The 27230-nt window shown below is 31.9% G+C and overlaps 1 protein-coding gene across 1 annotated transcript; it reads left to right on the forward strand.

Annotated features, from left to right (window-relative positions):
• The first annotated feature begins 406 nt into the window (after window positions 1–406).
• On the forward strand, window positions 407–25368 carry LOC127717653 (uncharacterized). The gene is made up of 9 exons (XM_052223392.1): window positions 407–438; window positions 2676–2760; window positions 16490–16828; window positions 18914–19048; window positions 19671–19686; window positions 21060–21220; window positions 21825–21908; window positions 23472–23735; window positions 25157–25368. The coding sequence occupies exons 2-9, from the start codon at window positions 2697–2699 to the stop codon at window positions 25201–25203; spliced, it is 1110 nt and encodes a 369-aa protein (XP_052079352.1). The 5' UTR covers window positions 407–438; window positions 2676–2696; the 3' UTR covers window positions 25204–25368.
• The last annotated feature ends 1862 nt before the right edge of the window (window positions 25369–27230 follow it).

Here is a 27230-nt window from a genome sequence, read left to right on the forward strand (position 1 = left end):
AACAATGTTACAGTATAAAACATTCATATTAGATAAACATTTCCTTACTTTTTTAAATATATAAAAAGAAAATATCCGGTTACAAGTAGATGATCCAGACAAAGGAAATTGTATGTGAGTTTGGTTTGTTTATACTTTCCTTCAAACAGAGGCTCTTAAATAGCTATTATTCAACATGTTGTTTAAAATCTGGTGAGAAAGAATTACACCCCCCTTTTTTGGAAAAGAGGAAGAAAAAAAAAGAAGAAATATTGTTGACGTTTTTCCGGATATAAGAGGTCAGCAACATTTTAAGTACATCGTGGATGACCGATATGAATATAGACTGACTCAAGAGCATCAAGAGCCTCATTATTTACATGCTAATTATTTACATATAATTACTTAATTGAGCGATGATCTTTTTCAATCAATAGCAAGTTTAATGTTTCAAACAAGGTAGGATTGTTTTGATGTGATTATGTAAATGTCAAGATGAAAAAAGGAAACTGTTTATAAAATGTAAAATTATTTTAAATATTCATGATGCATTTATTTGTACGTTTTTTTATCATTTATTTATAACGTATAAACAATGTACATATATACAAAAAAAATAATATTTGTGTGATCAAACAGTAGTCTTAAAAATAATGAGTATAACCAAATACTGTTTTGCTATGATAAATTATTAGTATCTATTTAATGATAAGAATAACACCACATATGTATTTGTATTGCAATCACATCCTCTACTTGTTTTAGTCTATCTTTTAACATTGCGACTTTCACAATGTGCATAAGTTAGTCTTTAGTATTCTATATGTTGTGTTTTGTGTACTGTTGTTTGTCTATTGGTTTTCCTTCTGTTTTTGATATGTCATTGTCAGTTTATTTCGACTTATGAGTTTGAATGTCCCTTTGATATCTTTTGCCTCTCTTTAAATGTGATCACTATATTTTTTTATAAAGTCTGAATTTACCACATATGAATGATATTTTATTTTAAACTTCGGCCATTGTCATAGTATTCTCCTCTAGTGTCGGTGTCCAGAGTTCTAACTTCGGTAAAAGTTTTCGAGGGGTTACATTGGTAGATCCAGGGAGTGTTTCGGGGGTATGACCCCCCTTTTTTGATTGTTTTTTTAATTATGTGAAATTGACATGGTGTTTCGGGGGTTAGAACTCCATTTTTCAAAATGGCTGGGTAATGATTTATTTTAGAAAGTTAAAGTGGACAATTTCCCGCCAATTTATTTCATTGACGATATTTTGTCCTTTTTTCTTTGCGGTAAAACCCCAGTTTATCCTTTAGTTGCCACTTTTTATTACCATGTCATTAATGAAATAGAACTTTCAGTTACATTGTTGTGAACACAATTTACATCTTATGCTGAAAGATGACCTTTAGCAGCCTTATTGTGAACATGTGAAGGGTAAAGAGGATCCCTGTATATATGGATTTTACAACAAAAACAAAAATTAAAGGCACAACAACATTAGTGGTACCAATTTTTCTGCACCTGATGTGCATTTCGACAATTCTTGTCTCTTCAGTGATGCTCGATGCAAAAAATTCACGGTTGAAAATCCTTGAATATCATGACAACTCGAATACTAATAAATCTACAGTACTTGTTTACTATATCATTTTGACACGTGCGTAAAGATCCATGTCTCCCGAAACAGCCTGCAGAGGGTTAAATGGATTGTTTTCAAAAAAGGGTTTGATTTACTACATTAGGGGCTAAAATTGTAACAAAATCATAATTACAGTTGTGCATTGTGTCTGTTATTTTAGCCGTAATTTTCAACAAGTCGAATCTCCTCCTTATTATAATCATGGACAGTCTAGTATAGACTGTCCCTGTTATAATACAAGTTATGGTAGTGGAGAACCTTTGGTGTCCTAATTTTGTTTTGTAACGAGCCGAGTTTATTGTTTTTTGGTGTTGGTATTTTGAGATCTAAAAAAAAGGATTAACGAAATACAAAAGATCTAAAAACAAGTATTAAAAAATCCAAAAGGAGGAAGTCCATCAATCAAGACAAAATCAAACGCTGGACTATATCAACCAACGGAACGATTGGAAAACAACTGTCATATTCCTGACTTAGTAGAAGAAGAAAATGGTAGAATAAATTTTGGTATTATAGCTAGATAAACCTATAAATTGTTAACCAATTAACCAAAACAGAATTACCAATAATGGTAAAGAAAGGGTATGGTATGTTAATTCATTACACATATAGTTATTCATCGTAACACACTTGATAAGAAAACAAGAGCAGAGGAACAATATTTGTATCGCTGTTTTTCATCTCAATGTCACACTGAGGTCATCACCACTCTAGTATTTCTCACATTGCAATGTGAATAGAATAAAAAGTAGTTAAATGTGTAGATACAATAGAAGGTGTCATGGAGGAAGTGTTCAGTTTACTGTTATAAAGTTTTTTCAGTACACATTTGTTTATTCTTTTTAATTGAAAAATAAGATGATGTGGTATGATTTGACTTCACCAGACACTGAATGACATAGATTTCAGCAACTATATGTCAACCTGACTTAAGAGTGTGTTTTAGTTGTTTTCTGATTGACTAATAACCCTTTTGTTCATAAGTTTTAATATCTTCTTAAAAGCCTCTCATACTTTAAAACGCCTTCAACAGAAAAGTTTATCGTTTTTTATAGGTAAATGAGAAGAATAAAATAATGTATCTAAACAGATTTATACTCATTGTAACAATGTTTGTTATGGTGGTCAGTTCTGATACGGGTGAGTAAACATTTAATTATTAAATGTACCAAATGCATAAATCGATTAAGCAAAAACAAATCCGGATAACAAACTAAACCCTAAGGAATCACATCTACTTTAAGAGGAAAACAACAGAACAACAGAAACACTGAACTACAACAAAAACATACACCAACATACATAGAAACGAATTGTAGATAACAAATGCCATATTCCTGACTTTGTATAGTACATTTTAAGAAAAATGGTGGGTTGAACCTGGTTTTATTCAAAAAGAAAATATGTGTATGCATTTTCCTATACAGCAATACTTTTATCTCTTGTGTAGCATATGTGTTACAACCTCTAAGAACTATTTTCTGCAAAGACAGAGTGCATTGAAAAAGATGTGCTTTCAAAATATTTGTCATGTCCTAATTTTGATTATTTCAATACCGCCATTGCACACCATACGGACTATTCAATAACAGATTGTTTTACATAATTGAAATTTTAAAATGTACCTTCGAAAGAATTTGAATTAGGACAATTTTGATATGAATCAATTTGTTTAACCCTTTATATAACAGTTTTCATTCATTCAATTTTTTGTTTGTTTGTTACATTGTATACTTTAGAAACTGATACATTTATCGGCCCATATGTACAAATGATGATTATATATTAAGGAATTTAGACACCTTCACAGTTGCAATTAATATTTCCTCTTGTTGGTCTTGTCATAGACGAACCAACATTAAAAATAGAATAATGCCTGAATAATTTATAATAAAACACTGTGCGGGACAAATTTGCTATTCCAGAGTTGGCAAATCTGACTTTGTTGTTTTACAAGATAACAAAAATATTTTTTGGCCAAGTGATAGATAATAATGTATCCCAACGTGTCACTGTTGTCACTGTTGCACTACAGCTGATTAAAAGTACATTTCCCATTGGAAATTTAAATATTCCCATTGGAATATTAGAAGTTCCCATGGGAAAAGTTAAAGTTCCCATCGGAAAAAGTACTTTTCCCATAGGAATTTTAAAGTTTCCATCGGAACTTGAAAGTTCCAATGGGAAAACAAGACTACAAAAAGTTCCCATGGAAATTTAACTTTTCCGATGGGAACAGTTTATCTTCCCATGGGAACATTTATTTTTCTGATGAGAACATTTGTTTTTCCTATGGGAACAATTTTTCTTCCCATTGGAACAGATATTTTACGAAGGAACATGTTTTTTTTCCTAGAAAAATTGAAATTTGTTGAATGTTAAGTTATTGAAGTATGCAGGTTTTATACAAAATATCAATATGGTTTCGTATCCAAAGTTGCACTCAACATGCAACTTCCATAAAACTCTGATTGTCCAGTAAAAGTATGAAGCAATGTCTTTAAATTAAGTTATGCGTGTGTGTTGTGATAACAAAATATTCTTTTTTCTATTATTGAACTTATTGGAAAATAGATAAAAAAATGTTTAAAACAACCTTTTTTCCGGTCCGTAGAAATACCACAAATTTTGATTTTTTATACAAAATACAAGACTCATAAAACAAAAACACTATAACATGCTGAAATAATATATTCATGTACAACCTGTATACACGTGCGTAATTAACGGGTCCTGTTTGAATGAACATGAATTTCAATCGATTACACACAGATGACAATCAATAGAGCGTGGCACGTCGATAAAAAATTTAATAACACTGTAATTACTAAACATATAAATGTATAAATTGGAATTATTTATTTATTTATAATATATCATCCCATCAAGTCCGTAGTGCGAAATCCTGTTTTAGAGCATTAAGGTGGTCATATGCGGTATTTCTACGGACTTCTTTATTTCAACATTTTGATTCCTTCCGTATTATATTCTGTATAGGCAGTTTATGTAGATTACTAGAACAGAAAATAGTAAATTGAAGTCATATTATTATTTTCTGTTGTATTGTTTCAAAAACTTGACATTGACACGGATTAGTGATTTCTGTGACTTTTTTCTAACATTTACACGTACACGTACCAAATCTACAAGTGTTTTGTGTATGACTTATTTCCGTTTAACTTATTTTTGTTTTGTTTTTGTTTAAACATAATTTATTTCCAAAAGTAGCAAATGGGATTGAACACAAGTTATAACAACATTAGTGAAGTCACCTCCGTATACAAATATAAACACAAAATACATTAGATGATGACGAAAAACAAAATAGGAATGCATGTAATACAAACTAAACTAAACAAAAATGCAATATAATATTGTTGTAATATGGACTTGCGTGAAGTGTGAGAAAGTAGGAATTCAGTATTTTAATTGTATGTGAAGTTCTGAATCTTTGTGTAATTCTGATATGAGATTAAACAGATTCAAAAATTGATTTATTTTGCTGAAATGTATAGAGGTAGCCGTGATCAGCCAGTAGAAGCTCAACTGGTATAATTAAATATAGCATATCTTTTTTAAATCATAAAACAATATTTCTCTTGCTTCATTGTGAAATGGGCACTCGAAAAAATGATGTATACAATCCTCAACAGCATGGCTACAGCTGCATGCGGGATTTAGTTTGATATTAACACGGTGCAGATCTGCATTTAAAGAGCTTCGCATATTTCTCAACCATGAATGATATTAAGTTTTGTCGGGGTCAGTGGGGGAAATTTTAGCGCATTGATAGGACACTTTAGCGAAAACAATTGGATGTTTTAGCGCCAAAGTATAACCCATTTTAGCGCAAGCTTTTTAACCCATTTTAGCGAAAGTCAAAATTATCAATGCCCATTTTAGAGTAATATTTCTAACCTATTTTACAATAGATAATAAATTAATATTTTTTTATTAGAATCAAGACAGCACAATTTAAACAATAGCATGTCCATTAAAATACAGCACTAAAAGTCTAAAAGGTTAAATCAAATGTTAAAAGTCCGTTCTATCCTGGAATTTATATCCTAGAGAACGTACATTATGGGCTCTGGATATACCCCCTGTACAATACCGTTCATAAAATTGCAGTAAGAACTGTTCTTTCTCTTTATCTTGTCAAGACTGTGGTGCACATTCGTTTATACTTCGTATTTATATATATATATATATATGTTGTTGTTTGCAATTTGATGCTAGTATCAAGAAAAAACGTAAATACCTGGGTGACAACTATAAAATTCACCATTATAATGGGCATGGATCGACTCTGGACAAAACACTTTTCTTTCCTCTGTTCTTTTCAACAACATTTATTTCCATGAACCAAAGTAAACATAGTTTATATAAACAACTTAACCACTAAGACCGCATAAATTACTGTCCATGGTTTTAGTAAGGAGAGTATTTTTCAACCAGGTAAGATTTCGCTAAAATGGGCTATCGAAAATACAGGTGAACGGATTAATCCTGCGCTCAAATGGGCACTAATATCTGCGCTAAAATGTCCCCTAGTAGTTTATTTTTTTTCGCTAAAATGTCCTGCGCCCGTCGGGCTTTAGACTTCCATTCAATTGTAGTAGATAGGGAAAAAAAGATGTTCTGGTTATATCTAGTATATAACGCGGGGTACTACATAGTTGTTACTATTTCGCAAATCATAATTAGATATTTGACCAATAAGTGGGAGCATTAGATCGCAGAGATAATCAAGGGCAGTCTCATTATTTAAAGAATATAAAACATTCAGCTTTCTTGACTTTTTTCTGTCTACTAGCAATTTCCGGCCTGTTTCGAATATGTAGCTTCTCGACTGACATACACTATTCTTCCTGCTCCCAACTTAGCATAGAATCTTGTTGAGTACAACTATCCCGAAACACATATGCATATTCCATAATTGGTCTAATAAATGTGAAGTTTATACGAGCAAGACTATTTCTATATAATGCATATTTCAATTTTTCAAGAACGTTTAATCTTGTACTGTGCTTGCAAAATTCATTGTGTTTTCTGTATGTGTATGCAATTTCCTTGTTGATGCATTCTGTACATATTCCGGCTCGGAGTTTCATGTGTTAAAGCAATACCGTGTGATGATTTTAACTTATTTTACACTGAATAATGTAAAGTGATGTGTATTCATTTTCAATTCCTTCACCAAAAGTGTGTCACTATCAACGGCGGAGAATATTTTAGCGCATAGATAGGACATTTAGCAAAAAAACAGTCGGAAGTTTTTGCGCCAAAAAACAGTCCATTTACCGAAAAGAGAAATTATCAATGCCATTTTAGAGAATATTATTTATTCATTGTATAATAATGAATTTTAATATATCATGATAGCACAATACAACCAAAAATACAGCAATAAAAGTTTAAAAAGTTAAAGGGAAACTCCGCAAAAAAAAATGAAAAATTGATATCATGTTCGTTTTGTATAAAATTTCACACAAATTCATAAATATTAACGTTTTATTCTCCTGTAGATAAGATATCACCATCGATTTCAACTTCAAAATATCAATTCTCTACCTACTCTATTTTTTTTTTAAATAACTATGCTCTGTCATTTTTTAACTTTTTTTTAACTAACTTTATTAAACAAATAAAATTAGGGGAATTCGTTTAGAGCGATTTCTTTTATGGATTCTCTCATAGTTTAAAGCCATAATTAACTAGCGTCGTTTCGTGTCAAATTGTTTTCAATGATCTAATTTGTTCATAACTTTTTTATCTGGGACTATCATACAATATAAAAAATTATTATGTCCCAGTTTTTATATAATACCTTTATTTACTTCCCTAACTTGACCATCAGCATGGCTACAGGAATTATTGCCAGAGGTACTGTGAGTTGACACTTCCAGGTATTCAAGCGATTTCCTGTCGGGCTTAAAAACTCTTATTACACGTAATGCAGGTTCACGCACCGTTTTACTGCTGAGCAGTGTATGCGGCCGGTAATTTGGAACTTTACATCTAAAAATTATCAGGTATAATATACATCACGAGTCCGAGAGTGATATACTATACATTACTAAACTCATACGTGCAGTTACTGGTGTAGTCAATTTTATTACCACTTGTTTATGAATAACATTTCTGGTGTAATGAATGATATTTAATTCCAACCAAAGATTTGAGGAAGTAACAATTTATTTAGATATTTCCTATCGGTAAATTTGAAAAAATGCAAGTTTGTACTACTTGTCAGTAATTATTGACATTTTAAAACATATAAATATATATTTCAAAAAACATGTACGCACTTGTCAATCGTTGGTTTATATAGATAGAAAGATAGGGAACTATAGATATTTAGAATATGTATTTTGAAAAAAAGAGAGAAACCTCCAGAACCGATCTGATATAAATTCAGAGCCCGTATGCATAAAAGTACTTAAGTTAAGATTTGTTCCAAACGGACGGATTTTTCTATTTAAATACTACGATTGTATATCGTAACGTAAGGGTTTTATGCATATCAGTCGATCTATATCTAACTTGCTTTGCTTCGTGGAAGTTATGAATATAGAAAAATTACAGATTTATGTTTCAATTAGAACATTCTAGAACAGTTTTAGAAATTCGTCACCACAATTGCTAGTTATATTGTACATGTATAACTATAATTTGAACCTTTTGAAAAAGCACGAGAAATTCAAACTAAGCGTAAATACTTTTGGAAAAGCGACGGTTCTATTAATACCTATTGTCAATTTCAAGTTCTATTTCGACCTGCATTGTAATATAGGACACTGGACATTAAAATTCCATCATCAATTTCGTCTTCGTCAAATATTGCTGTTGGTTTCTCTTTTTTTGATACATGTACATGTATAAGCCTGACGTCCTGGCCCAATCTAATACTTCGTCGAGCAGTGAGTCAGGCTAGTACATATATACACTCCAAGTTATTCCTATGTTGTCTCATTTAGATAGTTAATGCAAATGGAATTTCAAAGATGAAAGTCCAATAGGCTGACATAGTTCCATAATGCTTCGAATTAAATATAAACTGAGAATATATATATATATATATAACTGCCATATTCCGAATCCCTGACATTCATGACATTCATTTATGTAAAAGAAGAAAAGATAACAATGATCGGTATCTGAGTGAACCTATACGTCTCAATCAAGCTTTATAAAGTGATAACAGAATATTCAAGGTTTACGACTTTTCTTGAATAAAATGATGAAGGCTATGATTGCCAATGAAATAAACTATGCAGCAGAGACTAAATTAGCCCAGTTGATTTTTGTGTGTACTATAACAACTGGAACCGTTATTCAGCTGTTGTTCTGGGTAACCATACTACCTTACTAAGTTCAATGCTGTTGTTCTGGGTAACCATACTACCTTACTAAGTTCAATGCTGTTGTTCTGGGTAACCATACTACCTTACTAAGTTCAATGCTGTTGTTCTGGGTAACCATACTACCTTACTAAGTTCAATGCTGTTGTTCTGGGTAACCATACTACCTTACTAAGTTCAATAAGAACATAACAACACTTTCTTTGTGCATTATACGCTCAGGAACATTCATCTTACTATTTTGCATGGATTGTTAGCAAATGCTACTTTTCAACTGTAGTCCTAAACCAAAGCGTTTTTTTGTAATCTGACCATCCAAATTTCGGATTAAATGATCAAACAAGTACGGAGGTTAGGATTTATAATTCGGGTATTCTGGCTGACTTCGAATTCGTGTCATACCCCGCGCCGTATTCATTATTTTTCATAAATCATTTAAATTTTAGATCCTTCAGTTTGCATATAAATATCATATTTAAATTTCGTTTACAAACTTTACATACCAGAGACGAATAGTAGCGTATGGCTTAGTGCAACATGCAGACATTAACATATCGTCTACAGAGATATGACAATGAGACATTGATACTACAGATTCTAAAATCCTTCGGTTGGCATAACAAAATATCATTATTCGAAACATGATTTTGAATTTTCTCCAATAAAAAAAAACAAAAAACAAAAAACCTATGACTATAAAGTATATCATACAGGAATTTAGATATATATATAGAGGGACCATTTATAACACCTCGTATAAAAACAAACACTCTTTTCAGAAGAAAACAAACATGTGAATAGAATTTTATTTGATGTCACCAATTGTTAAATATGTTAAATGAAACAATAACTGACTACCAACATAGACCTTTGTTATATGTTTATACAAAACGAAAACACTACTACATGAGGGGGTTGACACGCTCAAATTTACAAAATTGAGTTTCGTAGAACCAATGCACCAAATTAATTTTATAGGATTTAGTTTGACATTTTAACCTGTTCAAGGAATGTATTACTGGACAAGAACAATTTAAATGTAGGACGAAATTTGTTCAAAGAATAGTACCAACTAGCGGCATGTGACAAAATGACGGGTATGTACAGCAACAGAGGTATCGCAATTGCAGATGGATTGGGGGATATTTGCCGTTTGTTTAACGTTCAGTGGCAAGTATTTCATGCATATTCATGACCAAACTTAGTAAGGAAGACGACAAAATCGAAATGTTGACAAAGTCATTGTTTAAAATTTATTTCCAAGTGTTATTTAGGAATTCATATGTAAATGTTGTGAACAAGTTGTAATTTCGTACACATTACAATTTGTACAGGGTTGTTATTAGTATTTTGACACACACCTTCTTTTACCAGGTGATACAAGTTTATCTTCAATAATTATCCAGTTCGATGTTTTACTCAAAAATTTATATACTTCAACCTAATATTAACCACTGTCCTCTATCATAAAACTACAAATAAGGACACCTGATTGGTTTAGATTTTATATTTATTTTTTTACTAATACCAAATTCTATGTCCACAAAATATATTTTAGTGTTTTCATATAAACTTTGTGTCAGTACTATGTGCAAGACTGTAGCATATACATTAAACAGTGATAAGTTTACCAAAGACACTGTGCTTATTTTATCTAATTATGTTAAGAGATTCACAAAATACTGATAAATTGTACATAAGTACTGTACAAATTATAATGTGTAATATATATATATATTATGGAAATAAATTTTACTATTACTAATTGAACACAATAAAAAGATCAAACCCGCTTAAAGAAAATTAACCCGGCGAAAGAAACTTTGAAAGAAAGCTGAAATAAATGAAATGTAAAAAAAAAAAAAAAAAAATTACACAAACAACTTTTAACTTCCAATGTTATGAAAATAATGCTGATTTTTTTCCTGACCAGGTTTGATTAAAGTAAAAAAATCACAAAAAGTTTCTTGAAATATAGCGAAGATTTTTTTTTTAAATTTTGATTTATCAAATTGAATACCTTGTGCGATCTATTGAAACACTCCTTGTTGTTGCATTTGGGTTTGGCAGACCTCAAAGAATACATGTATTACGTTTTAAATCAATAATTTAAATGAAATATACAATTATTTTACATTGAGGGGGGATTCATTGGCCCTAAAAAAATTTACAACAATATAGGCTTATAGTATTTTAAAGTATTCAAATGAAATGAAACGTAAAATAATTTTTAAGAATAAAAGAAAATATTAAGCAAGTATGCCCAAAAAATATTGATATTTGAAAGAAAGATTTATGGTGTGTTTATAGTAAACTTAAACCAGAACGTGCATAGATGTCTCTGCTTATACGTATGTGTGTATAACAGTCACAAATAATTTCTAAGTATTAAAAATCAATGATGTACCATTAATACATTACAGTTTTATCGAAAGTGATCGAGATGCGCTAACTGCGTAATTCAAATTATATGGCACTTATTTTTTTTTCCAAAAACACATTATAATTAATATGCACCTTCTATTAAAGTTTGGTTTTTCTTTAACACTTTAAGACCGTATCTCTGGGGCACTGCTGAAAATAATCTTTCAAAAAGCAAATCTAAATTCCCATCTTTAAAGCTTGTATATCAGATAAGTTTGACCAATACTACAATAAACACTGATCACGCACGACATATTCCGATGTAAGACACGTGCCGTTACAATGTCATAGCCAGTTTTAACGCATCAGCGCACACAGGTTTGTCGAATATGCCAGTTGATTGGAGGAAAATTACCAAAAACAACGCCTACCTTAAACTAATATCCAATCAACCGCCTTCAGGAACATAAATCAAACATGGATAAGGGTACAGAGATATGGTTGCGTATTCAATATTTGAAAAAGTTTAGACTCTTTATTCAAACTTAGAAGTATAGAATATGCCTGTAATGCAAGTTTCGCGATTTTACAATAATTTACCCAGTGAGGAGAAAACTTGAAACAAATTTAATAAAACTTGCAAATTAAAACAATTTCTAATTGTTCTCTATTCGTACAAAAAATCACCAGCAATTATCTTAGATTAAAAAATCAAATAGTTCTTTAACCTGTATGCAATCGCAAAAAAATAAACATTTTAGTTTTTGATCTAGATACAAAAGACGACAATGCTCCTTACATTTAAAACAGTCTACTCCACATTTCATAGTGTATGCCAGAGCTTGGCAGATATTCCATTACTGTGCCTAAAGTTGCAAATGATAAATTTCTGGAGAAGACTTCTTAATGGAAAAGAAAGTAAAATTTGTGTTGTATTATACAAACTTGTGTTTTTTAGTTATAATGATAACGGATTAAAAACTAAGTGGAGATCATATATAAAAATATTTTTGATAATTGTGGTATGTCTAATATATGGAATGCACTGTTTGCTGATAAATGGGTGTCATAATGTTTTGAGCAAAAACCCAAAGACCAGTTTTAACAAGAATGCTTTCCTTTTGTTGCAAATCGCCACCACTTGCCGATTGAGTCTGGAAGGTGGCAGTGTTTACCGGGAGAAGACAGAATCTGCCGTCTCTGTGACTCAAACGACATTGGTGACGAGTAGCATTACATTATAAATTGTGGAACGTTTAAACTAGAAAGAAAGAAATTTTTACCGAACTACTGTTGGTCAAACCCTAATATCTATAAATTTGATCAACTGTTTAACTCATCAAATGTTGTAATATTATATAATTAGAAAAACTATGTAAATTTATCAAAGTTATATAAATGTGAAAGTCAGTCCTCCAAGTTAATTTCATTGTATTGTTTACACATGCATGTAATAATTGTACCTTATAGTTATATTTATGTATGTTCTCTATAACTATGTAATTGTAGTTTTAAATAAAAAATAAATAATGAGAAATAAAGTATTCGTATTTCTTTAAACTGTAAATTACGTAGTAGAGAATTGATAAGAAGTAGTGGATTCGTAAACGATAAAAAACGAGCGACTTTCGTCGCAAGTTGATTATCGTTTCCGAATCCACTACTTCTTATCAATTCTCTAGCTTAACCCATTTCTAGTAAAACGACTGTCTGGTTTATGTTTTGGCAATGAATCAACGGAATTTCATAAAAAATAATTTCGTATTTTGTCTTTTTTATTTTATAATAGCTGGAAATGATTATATCCACACGGTTCACGTCTATATTTAAGTTAACATACGTTTAATATAACTTAAATGGGTTGTTAGCTCCCCTTTTTATTACGAGATTTCATACTTGTATATTTATATTTCATTTAATGCTTTATCATTACAAAGTATTTAAATTATATAGATTTTGGTATTTATGATTTATTCAAGAAGACATATATAAATATACAGAATTTATTTATCTTTTTTTGAATAGTTAAAAAATTGTAATTACCACAATTTAGAAACCTTTGAAATTTACATATATAGTATTTAGCAATCTGCTATTGTTGACAGCTGATTAAGGATTGTCTACAATTTAACCGTACTAAGTCAAATACATATATTTAGCGTAGTTGCCATAATACTACAATTTCATGATGCTCCAGTTAATGATGCTTTCCGAAATAAATACAATAATTGCTTAAGGTCTTTTTTGAACAATTATACATGAATTTTGTTTAAACTGTTTCCCTTTCATTAAGTTTAGATTATTTTTAACGTTATTACATTTGGCATCCATCGTAAACCAGTCAATAAACTAGTATTATCTGTGGTGAGCATTCTGAATCTCCAGCAGAATTGATCTTGTTACAGATGTACAATGTATAATTATGTAAATTTTTTACTTTTACATTCAAGCTGTTCATAGCCGTGATCGTCTAGTCGTTTGTACCGAAAAACATAACTGTGACATTAACAGTGCCAAGTTCAAACCTTGTATCCGAATTGAAATTTTTTCATTGTAATTTTTTTCTCAACAAAAATATTGTTTTAATCTTAGAGGTATTATATACTTCATTTTCATTTAAAGGCGATGATTTTGTTTCTGGTTTTACAATCAAAGAAGTAGTTTTACGGTCGTAGCTTATATATCACACTTTATTCAAATTAGAGTCCGTTCAATGTTGACGTGACGTGATGGACCATTTATAATCAAACAAAGAAAAAAATATTGATAGTACGATATCAGTATAAGACTAAAACCATAAGTAAGTATTTGCTATGATAAAAAGGAAAAGTCCTTGTACGTTAAAAGTGACAAGTGTAATGGGCATATGAATGTTTATTTTATCAAAGAATTGCACTAATATATACAATTCCTTGATTCTCTAGTGTTTAGAACTAGTGTGTAATAGCCACAATCGTATAAAGACCCATCGGTTCATTATAACGATGTTGAAAATCGACCAATGTTCAAACCTTACATCGTGAATAAACTCTGTTTTAAGATATTTCCATACTGCTATATAACTATAATCAAGAACGTTCAAATGTAGAACATAATCTTCCTTAAAAAATAACGCCCAAAATAAAACAATTTAAATAAATTTGAAAAGAACATGAACAAATCCAGACATAGTATATATATTTTATTAGATAACAAAAGCGAATTATCTCTGAGACAGACATACAGTTTATTGACATGTATTGACAGTTGTGCGCTTTATGAGTGTTATTTAAATATTAACCTATGTCAGCACTCGTGGTATAGTGGTATCATGCATAGACTGAATACTCTACTGATCATGAAGAAAGTACGCGCGAGTTCGAACCCTTCATATGCCACTCGTTTTTGAGAGGATAAAAAATCGTAAGTTAAAAGTTTAAAGTTATAAAATAAGTTATCTTAAGTTAACGAAGTGGTCAGTGGATTCTTGAAAAATAATCTACTGTAAGAACAATAGACTGACGTCAGAGAAATGGGTTAAATGAAGACAGCCTACGGGTAAAATACAAGTGTATATACTACCATAAATTATTTAATCCTCAACCGTCCTTGTGAAAGCAAAACTCAGGATGATCTTTGATATTTACCTGAAAGATCATAAAAGATACATCTAACAAGACTTTCAAAGGTGTTTGCGAAAAATGAAACAAAATAAAAGACTTTTTGGTAGACGAGCAACAAATTGAATCATGAAAGTTGGCCGAATGAATGAAATAAACTTTAAAAAAAAAATCAGTGCAAATCTTTAATTTCTAGTGGCGAAAAACACGCATATTGAGTTACGTAGATGAAAAAGAATAAGGCTATTAATAATAATTATGATGTCAATTTCATAAATTCAAGGATTATAACTAACTAACAACCTTAAACACGATTCGTGATTTCCCATGTATATAAATTTAAACAGATTTATAATTTTTATCCTTAAATAAAATTCTGAAATACACAGGCATGGCTATAATCATTGGCAGTTCAGCGAACAATATTACATGAAATGCACGATGCTATTGATTGAAAACTAAGGTGAGAGAATCAAATTGTAGAATCAGCCGCTGCCATGGATGTTAGATTGTAACCAATCAATAAACGACGATACAATACAATCAATGTGTTTCTATCAATCATTTGATGATAATAAAAGTCTTTTGAATGTAAAAGAATGATAGAAATACCTTTAATTTATTGAAATTACATATTTTTTTTTATCAAATGAATTTTTTAAAAACTGCTCCTGGTTATTAGTAAACGTCAGTTCATTGCGATATTTCATAGCTCTTTTAAAAATTCCGAAAAAAATAATAAAGGAAAAATAAATGTTCCCATGGGCAAAAAAATATTTTCCCGTGGAAAGAATAATGTTCCCATGGGAAGAATAAATGTTCCCAAGGGAAAAAGAAGAAAAATTAGTTCCCTTGGGAAATTTAGAACTTCCCATGGGAAGAAACTATTTACTAATGTTCCGATGGGAACTTAAATTTCCCATGGGAAATGTACTTTTAATCAGCTTTAGTGACAACAGTGACAACAGTGACATGTTGGGACATATGGGGAAATTTTTTTTAATCACTTGGCCAAAATATTTTTGATATGTTGTAAAACAACAAAGTCAGATTTGCCAATTCTGGAATGGCAAGTTTGTCCCGCACAGTGTTATAATTAATCAGTAAAAATGTCGTAACTTTATATTTTTCGTTGTTAATTTGGTGTTAATCGCAAATCTTTGTTTCTGTTTTTTTCTAACTTGTAAAAAACTGGGACGATCATGACCTTGACATATTGAAGTGACACCTGACTGTATTTTGCCCTTTAGATATGTCTTTTTTTTTCATTGAGTTGCTGTGGTATTGACCTATACATACCAAATACATTGAAATTTACACCAGATGTTGATTGACAAATTTTGGTTCATAAGCTCTTTAAATTTTGGATTTTCAAATATTTTGGCCTCAAGCATCACTGAAGAGACATTTATTGTCGAAATGCGCATCTTGTGCAGAACAAATGGTACCGGTAATGTTGTTGTGCCTTTAATGTTTGTTGTTGTTGAAAAAAACCTATACAGATGAATGAATGTTTGTATTTTATACCCTTTATTTTTGAAGAACCCGGCACTTGTGTCATTGAGAAAAAAACATGTTCTGCAGAACAATGTGAACTACAGTTAACAGCATATTGTATGGAAAGAGTGAGTGCTGTACAGTGGTATCATGGGAGAAAAAGAATCGACAATGTCAAGGACACACAATACACGGGATCGTTGAATGAAACCAAGGTGCACTGTAGTTCGCAAATTCCATGTGTACGCGCCATTATGAAGCTGATCATGACACCGTTTTTACCAAGTGATTATGGAATGTACAGATGTGTCTTGACGACAACTAACAAAGAAATTCGCTGTGAATCTAATTTTACACTTAAACTTTCAAATCCGATTGTAACAGGTAAAAAATGTTAACCTTAATTACGTTCTAAAAAATATATAAGGTGGTAGAAATAAAAAATCTTATTTAGAAGAAGTACTGCAATTACGTATAGACAATTATGCTAGAGCAAAGCAACATTCCATGAAATAATTCATAGAAACCTGCAGCGTACGAAACACAAAATGGTAGATGAACTTTCTGCTCCTTAATAAGAAACAGTTTTGCTCTAACTAGATAATATAACAATCTTTGGGTGAACCAAGACCGATTTAATGGGAAAAAGGTTCTGTTCCAAGTAGATAATATAACAATCTATGGGTGAACACAGGTCCCCATTAAATAGTAAACAAATTCTGTTCTGCTAGTCTGTGGGCGTTTAGGAATGATAATCATTTTCTGTTTTACGTGACGTCGGACATGTTACTCTCGATCTTGACAATATAAAATCATCGGCTAAACTCAAGTCCATCGGAGTTGGAAACAGCTTCTGCTTTACGAGTTACTTCTAAAATGTGTGTATGATGTAGGCCTATTTTAGTTGAATTGAATTGTGACAGAGACAAAAAGATCACATCTTTGATATTGATATTTCGGAAAGGTTAACCTATTGATGCTTGCGCCCATTGAATTTCCCAAATGATTATCAACGTTAATGCGTTACACTTGCAATTCGCGTGAACAAAGATTGACTTTGCCATTATTTAGATTTACATATAATACTTGTATACAGTAGAAATAAATTTGGGTTATAACCAGTAAAACGGAAATCCGACAAACTGCATTTCATGACTATCACATTTGTTTTTACCCTTCATGTCTTATATATAAGTTTTGCGTTATTCATGTCGTATTACAGATTTTTCTGTCTCTAGTTTATAGGCAAATTCCTTATTATGTAAATGACGTAAATAAAGGCAACAGTAGTATACCGCTGTTCGAAATTCATAAATCGATTGAGAAAAAACAAATTCCGGGTTAAAAACTAAAACTGAGGGAAACACATCAAATATTAGAGGAGAACTACGACACAACAGAAACACAACATTAAAATGTAACACACACAGAAACGAACTATAATATAACAATTGCCATTTTCCTGACTTGGTACAGGACATTTTAAGAAAAAAATGGTGGGTTGAACCTGGTTTTGTGGCTAGCCAAACCTCCCGCTTTTATGGCAATGTTAAATATAACATTAAAATGACAACAGTACATGACAGGACTACAATACAAATAAATTGGAGAACATATAGGACAGAGAAACATACGAATTATAGCTAACAAAAGGTACCAGGTTTAAAATTTAACACGCAAGACGCGCACCTCGTCCACTCAAGACCAACCAGCGACGCCCAGATAAAGAAGTACGAAAACCAAAACAAGCACAAAGTTGAAGAGCACTGAGAACCAAAAGTTTCAAAAAGTTGTGCCAAATACGGCTAAGGTTATATGTCTGGGATAAGAAAATCCTTACTATTTAGAATAATTCATACTTTTGCAAACAGTAAATTTATTAAAATGACTATATAATAGATATACATGATAACACCAAAGTGGTGACTAACTACATAATAAAAACGGATACATAAATCAACATAAACCAGTACATAAAAATTCAAAGCCGAGTTAGCCAAAGAGATCAACGCAAAAAAAAAAAGGTGACGTCACATTTGAATTTCTGAAATTTCCCCAAAATAGGATAGAATAAGGATAGAATTCAAGATTTGGTTTATAATACTCATATAACATTTATCAATAACAATGAAAATTACAATACTAATTAATATAAAATGTGGTGGTAATAAGATAATTAATAGTATTATCTAGCTTTGTCGGTGTTTCTTCTAAATCAAACTGTAAACCAAATATATCGTATAAATTTAGTTGACCGCTAACATCATGTTTGACAGTTTAGTTTAAGTTGATTGATTGAATGATTTACCCATTTTTTCACCCATTTATTTACACATTTATTAACTCTTTTATTTATCCTTTTATTTACACATTTATGTTTTCACTGATTTATTTATTAATACGTTTCCCTGTTACATGTATTCTTTTACTATATTTATAATTAAATTGACTTATATTACTCTAATTTAGGAAATGGCGATTCTGGAAGTGTACAAGTAAAAACCAATTATATATACATTGCCATAGGCGTTGTTGCAGGCTGCGGTTTGATGATAGTTATACTCTTTATTGCCGTGATTAAACTGGCACGAAGGAGACGACAAGGTAATCAGATATTTATTAGGTTTACACTTTAAAAGAGAGACAAAAGACAACGGCCAAGACTCATAAGTCTAAGAGAAACGGACAACGCCACGACAGAAACGAGCAAAACGACAAAATTACAAACAAGTTCACAACAAAATCAACTAAACAAACTAATTACTGAGCAACACGAACCCGAACAAAAAGTTGAGATTATCTCAGGTAACACGGAAGGGAAGGAAGAAAATGCTCCACTTGTCAAAATATATGGATACATACATTCGCCGTGTTATAGTATAATGAAGGTCGAATACGCCAGGCCCCCATTTTATTATCCTGCTGATCTGTCGGTTTGACTAAATTTTTAGTTATCTATCGAAGGTTTTTGGTTCACTCTATACACTCCGGCTTTCATCAGGTATGATATAGTCACGAAGTGACGCTATATACCAACAATCAATCAATCATATTTATAAGGGAGAGCGCATTATAAGTTTGGATCATGGATATTTGATGAATTCTTATTCAATAAGCACCGTGTGCACTGAAATAAATAGAACAGTTAAAAACCGTGCAAAATACAACATACACAATGCAAAAGATATATTGAAAGTTACTCATTATTGCATTCTTTGTATTTTAGGAAGAGTTATGGAAAGGTGAGCTATTTAACCAATACTATTTATTTTCAAAGCAAAGTTTTTTTTTTTCATTCGATGTGGCGGGGTTAAATATGCTTGGAAGCGCTTATTTGTCTATTTAACACGACTATTCATTTAGGTATGCATAGCATTTATGTGAGGAAATTTACCATTGTGCTATCACTAAGCTTGGAAGACAAGAATACAAGACAAATAAATCATTGAACCAGATGCACTTCACAATAGCAGTTTATAGTTTATACATCAAGCAATCATTGATAAAATGCTTCAGTTCCGAAAACACTTGCCTTGTCACAATATTGCTTCATATAGGTGTAATACCATAAAATCATAGAACATCACATTCGGTTGCATACGAAAAAGGGTCGAACAAATGTTACCTTGAATTTGACAGTTGAGAGTAAAAAAAATCTATGCCATATACATATATCGTTGGTGTTTTGGAACACCATTATTTTTTATTTGGTGTTTCTGTAGAAGATTTTGGAATCTTGAGGTGACATGGTTACTAAAGTTTGTACACAGGAAAAATGAGGTAACAATTTGGTTGGTTAACTTCCAGTGATGGTTATTTTCTTATGTGCAATGCAATGTAATGTAAAACTTTGTCTATAATACTGGACAGGATAAAATTTTACTAGTGTCAAGTATTTCTTTATGTGAAACAAAGATAAATTCTACAAATATTTTGATAATTGCAAATTTAACACAGACTAATAGGAGAAAAGCAATGTTGGTATTACATCGAATATACATCATGCAATATTTGATGCTATTACAATGCCTCAGTTCACGATATTTCTTCATAAACCTCGCCGGGTCAAACGGAAACACAAAAACTTAAAATGTTCTGCTTCTCAGCTTAGGACGAGAGGCATTAAATATTAAGGGCACAATCTGGTCGGCTTCTGGTGAGAATAATGGGTATTTGGAGGGTGTTGTGCTATGTCTTCATGTGGACTTGCAAGTTCAAAATCTGGTTCTGTAATTTGATTAAGTACAAAGCAGGGTTTCTATTCATATCAAATTGACTAGTTCTCTTCTTGGAATACATGTTTCTGTGATTCATTAATATTCGTTGGATGCCAATTTTCGTGGATTTCATGGGAAACCACGAATTTAAATGTTCAACGAAAAACAAAGGAAGGTATGCAAACTTTGCTCAAAACACCAATTTAAATACACACGAATATGTAAGTTTTCCCCAATCCACGAAAATTGGTAATCACGAAAATAAATCCACAGTATATTTGCCACTGGATGTTTCAACCAATTCATCATCATTATCATAATCCACTTCCAATAGTGAAATCTTAAAATTTGAAGTTACACATGTATATTGGACGGTTTGTTTTATTATTTGTATCTAGTGAGATGGACGCACAGAACAATAGGAAAGATAGTGCGGGTCAGTCTCATCATACCTACGCGTCAATTGGTTCTGATATAGCTCATTATGAGAGTCTTTTTGGAAGAAGAGGTACAAAAGAGGGCTATGATTTTCCAAAGCCAGCAGTTTCTATTAAGAAAGGTAAATCGATAAAAAGAGGTACACCTTAATATTGGTTACACTATTCCTAGACCAGTAGTTGGTCGACTGCTGTACCACAATTTCTGACATTTTTACCCTTTTATGTCTGTTTGTTTTGCTCTCACATTTGTGTCAATATAATGGAATACTATGTGACTGTCATACAAGTTAGAGGTGAGCAAGCTATAAAACTAGGTTCAACTGACCATTTTATACATAAGAAAATACCTGTACCACGTCGGGAATATAGGAGGTATTTTTCATTCGTTTGATGTGACTAGCTTTTGATTTAGCCATTCAATAAAGGACTTTCCGTTGGAGTTCGGTATTTTTGTTATTTTATTATTTTTTCAGTGCTAATCAACTGTATTGTTGTGTAAACGTAAACACTACTTTATTATGAAATTAAATATATATTATAGAATGCAAATTCACATTGTCGCAAATAAGATTCAGAAACAACCAACAAGTGTTGAATTCCAGTTTTTATACAAGCGCTACTGATAAACCCTTTATTTGGAGAATAATAATGCAAGTCATGAGTTTTTGTTATAACTCACTTGCTGTTTAAAACAATACAGATAAATCTCTCCAATGCTTTCAGATTCCGAAGGCTACCTGAAACCAGAAACTCATGGTAGACTGTCAGAACAGACAGAACCGGAAGTACCAGATGATGACTACAGTGGTAATAGTTACAATTACAATTTCACTTTTTGTCACTAAGGCCACAATGGATAAATAAGATCATTAAAAAAAATTGAGAATGGAAATGGGGAATATGTCAAAGAGACAACAACCCAACCAAAGAGCAGACAACAGCCGAAGGACACCAATGGGTCTTCAATGCAGCGAGAAAATCCCGCACCCGGAGGTGGTCCTCAGCTGGCCCCTAAATAATTCCAAAGAGATTTACAACGCTTAACAATACGCAGACTTCTTAAAACATATTTCCCAAACATTTTAAGTGATTTACTCATAGTATAAATCGAAAAGGAGTAGGTACGATGTAGTATTTTTTTAGCACTGTAAGTATAACGAAAATGGAATATTTAGATCAATTAATGTTAGGGCCAATTTTGCCCAAATCGTAGTTGCTCCTTTATAACTGGCCTTCCTCAAATTTCAATTTATGTAGCAATAAATCAAAAGTTAAAATTTACACACTTCCATGATATGTATATGAACCAGACTTGTGCATATACATATTATGGAAGTGTGTAAATTTTAACTTTTGATATTTAATATTTTATTGACCAAACTACACTCAACACGGAGTAAAGGAAATAAAGAAATTCCCTCCACTCCCACAAAGTCCTTCCCCCAACAAAAAACACACAAAAACTTAACAACATATACATGCAAAACAAAAATGTTACTTTGTATAGGAGTTACCCACCCTCTGGACGCACCCGATCTCGCTCCTATTGCAGTCAAAGTGATTCCCAAAGTTTTTGTTTGTTACCTTTTTAAATTTTCTTAATCGATCTATGAAATTTTAACTTTAATATAATACTATTGTCACTAATTTGATAACTATATGATTCCTACCTATTTTAGGGCTATGATGAACTTAGCATTACGTGTGGGTACGGGAACATTATTTAAGATTTTGAATAATTCTTAAACATCGAGTTTAGTCTTTCAAGTGTGATCTTTGACTCGTTGCTGAATGTGGGCATATTTGAGAAGTACCAAAGACACATTCACGGTCATAGCGAGAATTAAATACAGAAATGTTGAAAATACTTCGGTAAACAGAAACCGAAGGATACCCCTAAAAATAAAACAACAACCAGGAAATACCTTTCACAAATCGTTGCACGACACGCGAACAGTTGTACCTGATTATATGAACAATACACATAACTGCTGGAGACAATCCGAATTAATTTAATTACAAAGACATGACAATATACTTTACTGCATAATTATAACTAATGCAGTAATAGCCTTATAAACAAGAAATTGTAAACTGCCATAGGTTAAGATTTATATGTTTCCTTATACAATTGACTCTTGTTTGTTTCTGTATTGTAAGTAATTTCTTATGTTTCATATAAAAATTTTCGAGGGTGTTTTTTGTACATAAAAGACATGTGAAGGTCAAAGAGACTTCATTTTTTTGATAAATTTTTAAATGCCAATGATAGTTTTTCACGAAAAAAACGTATCATCTGTATATAAAGATAGTGATGTTATAAATTACATCCAGATATTGCAATGACTCTTTAATTCTTATACATCTCAGATTTCACTATGGATTCTGCTTTTTCGACGTCGACATTTTCATTTTCCCAAGATGACATAGAGGCTTATAACAACCGAAAGTATTCAGCAGTAAATAATCAGAACATAGACCCAACCTATACAGTAGAAAATATCCGAAGAAACTCCAGCATTGCTTTGTCTAACCCAGAATACACTGCCGGGGTTTTCCAAAAATCCAAGTCGCAGAAAGCTGGAGGAGCAGTGAAAGGGTCACAGCGAGTTCAAGGGTCAGCGAAGAGGAAAGGTATTATATGGTTTCATTTTGGATTTGAATATTCAAGTAATATTTTTCAATTTCAAAAAGAAATATTCTGTTTTGTTTGTGAAGAATTAAAAGATGTGCCATCAATTAAAAACTGCACCATGCATTAAAAAATAAATATACCACGAAAGACACACACACAACAATTTAAGAATATATTAGTTGCATGTATTTAAATTCACGTGCCCATTATTTTGGAGAGTTATATGCTCTCTGCACGTAAAAGAACCCTTAAAATACATTTTGAAAATGCCTTACTGTAATGGAAACGTTTTGGTTTTGCCCTTTTCAAAGTTATTCGTTAAATACAGAACTCACATCAGTGATTTGTTGTTTTATTTGATCTTCTACTAAATATACATAAAACAATTGCAGCAAATCGTTAACTTTACCAAAATTTAATACTTAAACGACTTTATCGAATTCACTTCGCCTTTTACTCTAAAAAAAAAAAAAAAAAAAGATTACATGATAGCAAAATTTGCAAACTATACAATCAGCATTTTTATATTAAACAGAATAACTCGCATAAAGGACGACCATTTCATTTTTGGGGTTGGATGGAGAGCCTGCGGATTTTTTAACGGATGGAATATTCATTTTCACTTGTTGCTTGGCCGGCTTATTTTTGGTGCGATCAAATGTCATTCATAAGATAATCCTGGTAGGTATTGGAAAAATTTGAGACAAATCTGTCGTATCTGATCATGCATTTCAAAAGCTGCTGGCTAAGTGAAAAGTTATCAAACGAATGATTGTTTCAAATTTCTATCAACCAGGACATATGTGAACATTTTCCATGAAATAAACTTTTTTTACAAAAACTCGCCATACGTGATGCATTCGAAAATTGTTCAAAATAAAAAGAAATGTCACAAACATTATGTTATATCATGACAACTTTTTACCATCCCCTGATTTCAACGGCGCTTTTAAACTGAATGAATTTCATTGGTTAGAGATGTGCTTGTGCGTGCATTTTTCAAAAAGAGGAAGCACGAATTCTAAAATAGGCTGAAAATGCCATATTGGTAAATACCTCACTACCTAAAAGAAGCAAAAAAAAAAAAAAAAAAAAAGAATAAAAGAAGAAATTAAAAGAAATTTGGATAATGAGATTGAAAACAGAAAGAACTATAAATGTTGTATACATTCCATGTGTAAGCATTAAATAACTGGTCATTTGATCCCTTAAGCATGCCCAGTAAGTAATGTCAAGACCAAAAACAAGTCAAACGCGGTTATATAACAAGATCGACGCTAACAGCATCTGTGATCTACAATATTTGGTTAAGTTAAATGAAGTGTGAAAATAACACAAAAATAATTGGTTTATACTTACTCAAGTTATATCCACATGTTTGTTCTAAATTATGTATATAATTAATTTTTTTTTCAAATAGAATCATGTGATTACCAAAATATTAAAAAGACAAGAAGACTTACATGACAGAGAATTGTAAATACAATTTCATTGTAATAAAGAAACAGTGGAACAGATAATGGTGATAACAGATTACAGTTTTCTCTCTCATGACATGAGCTGTGGTTACTTGAAACCGGAAAAATAATGTATTAAATGAAAAATTGATAAAAAATAAACTGAAAAATATAATTTTCGTCTGCTTCAATATCATCAATGTGTTTAAAACGATTGATTGAATGTTGATTGCTTAACGTTAAACGGGAATATCTTATGGCATATTCAGGTCTAGAACACATTAAGTTCTGCAAATTAAGTCGACTGGGATAAAAAACTAGACATTTAGACTGCTTCACACTTGAAAATGATTAATGTTGATACCAGCAGCTGCAATTTGGGCAACAGACAGAGAGTTGTTGTACTGGTTCTTCAACGTACAGAGAGGGTGGCACTAAACTTACACGAGGCACCAACCTTACCGTCTCCGTTCCGAACGGACGTGGCTGTGTATTGATACATCCCGCGACAGTTACCAAAATACATATTAAACCGATAAACGACATCTAAAGGTCAACACATGGTCCTTAACGAATGATACGTGTGAAATCTATCGTCGCAAAAAATTATGAATGCTCGCAACGGATTTACATGGTCTGAACACTACATGATACGGATAAATGAACATCTGAAGTCTTCAACAATTTTTTGACTTCATCTACTCCATCTATCAGACAGTAGGGCAGTTGTTTTTGCTCGTTCCGTTGTTTAATATAGTACAGCGTTTGATTTTGTCAGGTTTTATGGACTTTCCTTTTTTTGTATTTACCTTGGAGCTCGGTATTTTTGTTAAGACTATTTTTCTTTATCTTGATCATGATCAGTATTCTTGACGGCGATTTTAAAACTCCGTTTAGATAAAGGTATTATGATGAACATTATGTCTTAGTAGCTTGTGCAGCAACTGATATAACGTTTTGAAAATACAAATAGCGTTTATGAAAAACCTCACCAAAGGAACCGAGAGTATAATTTGGTATATCAGAGGCGCTTTTCGTCTACATAAGACGCATCATTGGCCCTCCTATCAAAACAGTCGAAAGGCCAACTTGAATGCGTTGTTGGAGAGCATTAAAAACCAAAAATTCAGAAAAGTGGTGACAAATATGGTTAGGGCAATCTATGCTGACGCTGGTAAAACCTTTGTGTTTAAATACATCTACATTTTATAAACAGTAAATTTACGGATAATGAATATATCAATGCTTTTCATGTCATCACAAAAGGACTAATTTCTAGGGTGGTGAGTCACCCGAGGGGAAAACGCCAATCAATGATGACATCGACCCAGTTATTGTAAAGACTCATCAAAGGTACCAGGCTTATAATGTGGTACGGCGGACGCGCGCTTCGTCTGCATAAAACTTTTCAGTTGCGCGAGATCAATACTACCAATGTTTATTTGGTAGTTAATAATAAAACACAAACAGAGTCTTGTAAGGAACATACAAAGTATAAATTATCCCGAAACTTATACCTGCCACCATTGACATTGATGACAAACTTCAACCTGCCGCCATTGACATTGATGACAAACTTCTACCTGCCACCATTGACATTGATGACAACCTTCAACCTGCCGCCACTGACATTGATGACAAACTTCAACATGCCACAATTGACATTGATGGCAAACTTCAACCTGCCACCATTGACATTGATGACAAACTTCAACCTACTGCTATAGACATTGATGACAAACTTAACCTGCCGCCATTGACATTGATGACAAACTTCAACCTGCTGTCATTGACATAGATGACAAACTTCAACCTGCCGCCATTGACATTGATGACAAACTTCAACCTGCCGCCATTGACATTGATGACACTCTTCAACTTGCCGCCATTGACATTGATGACAAACTTTAACCTGCCACCATTGCCATTGATGACAAACTTCTACCAGACACCATTGACATTGATGACAAATTCAACCTGCCGCCATTGACATTGATGACAAACTTCTACCTGCCACCATTGACATTGATAACAAAC

The sequence above is a fragment of the Mytilus californianus genome, unplaced genomic scaffold (genome assembly GCF_021869535.1).
Source record: "Mytilus californianus isolate M0D057914Y unplaced genomic scaffold, xbMytCali1.0.p SCAF_10, whole genome shotgun sequence".
Lineage (NCBI taxonomy): Eukaryota > Metazoa > Mollusca > Bivalvia > Mytilida > Mytilidae > Mytilus > Mytilus californianus.

Bases quoted from the DNA above. Each gene is read 5' to 3' on its own strand.
- LOC127717653 (XM_052223392.1), top strand. From the start codon at position 2,697: ATGTATCTAAACAGATTTATACTCATTGTAACAATGTTTGTTATGGTG. The intron at 16,829-18,913 runs GTAAAAAATGTT...ACTCTAATTTAG, and splicing joins TTCAAATCCGATTGTAACAG to GAAATGGCGATTCTGGAAGT. The intron at 21,909-23,471 runs GTAATAGTTACA...TATACATCTCAG, and splicing joins ACCAGATGATGACTACAGTG to ATTTCACTATGGATTCTGCT.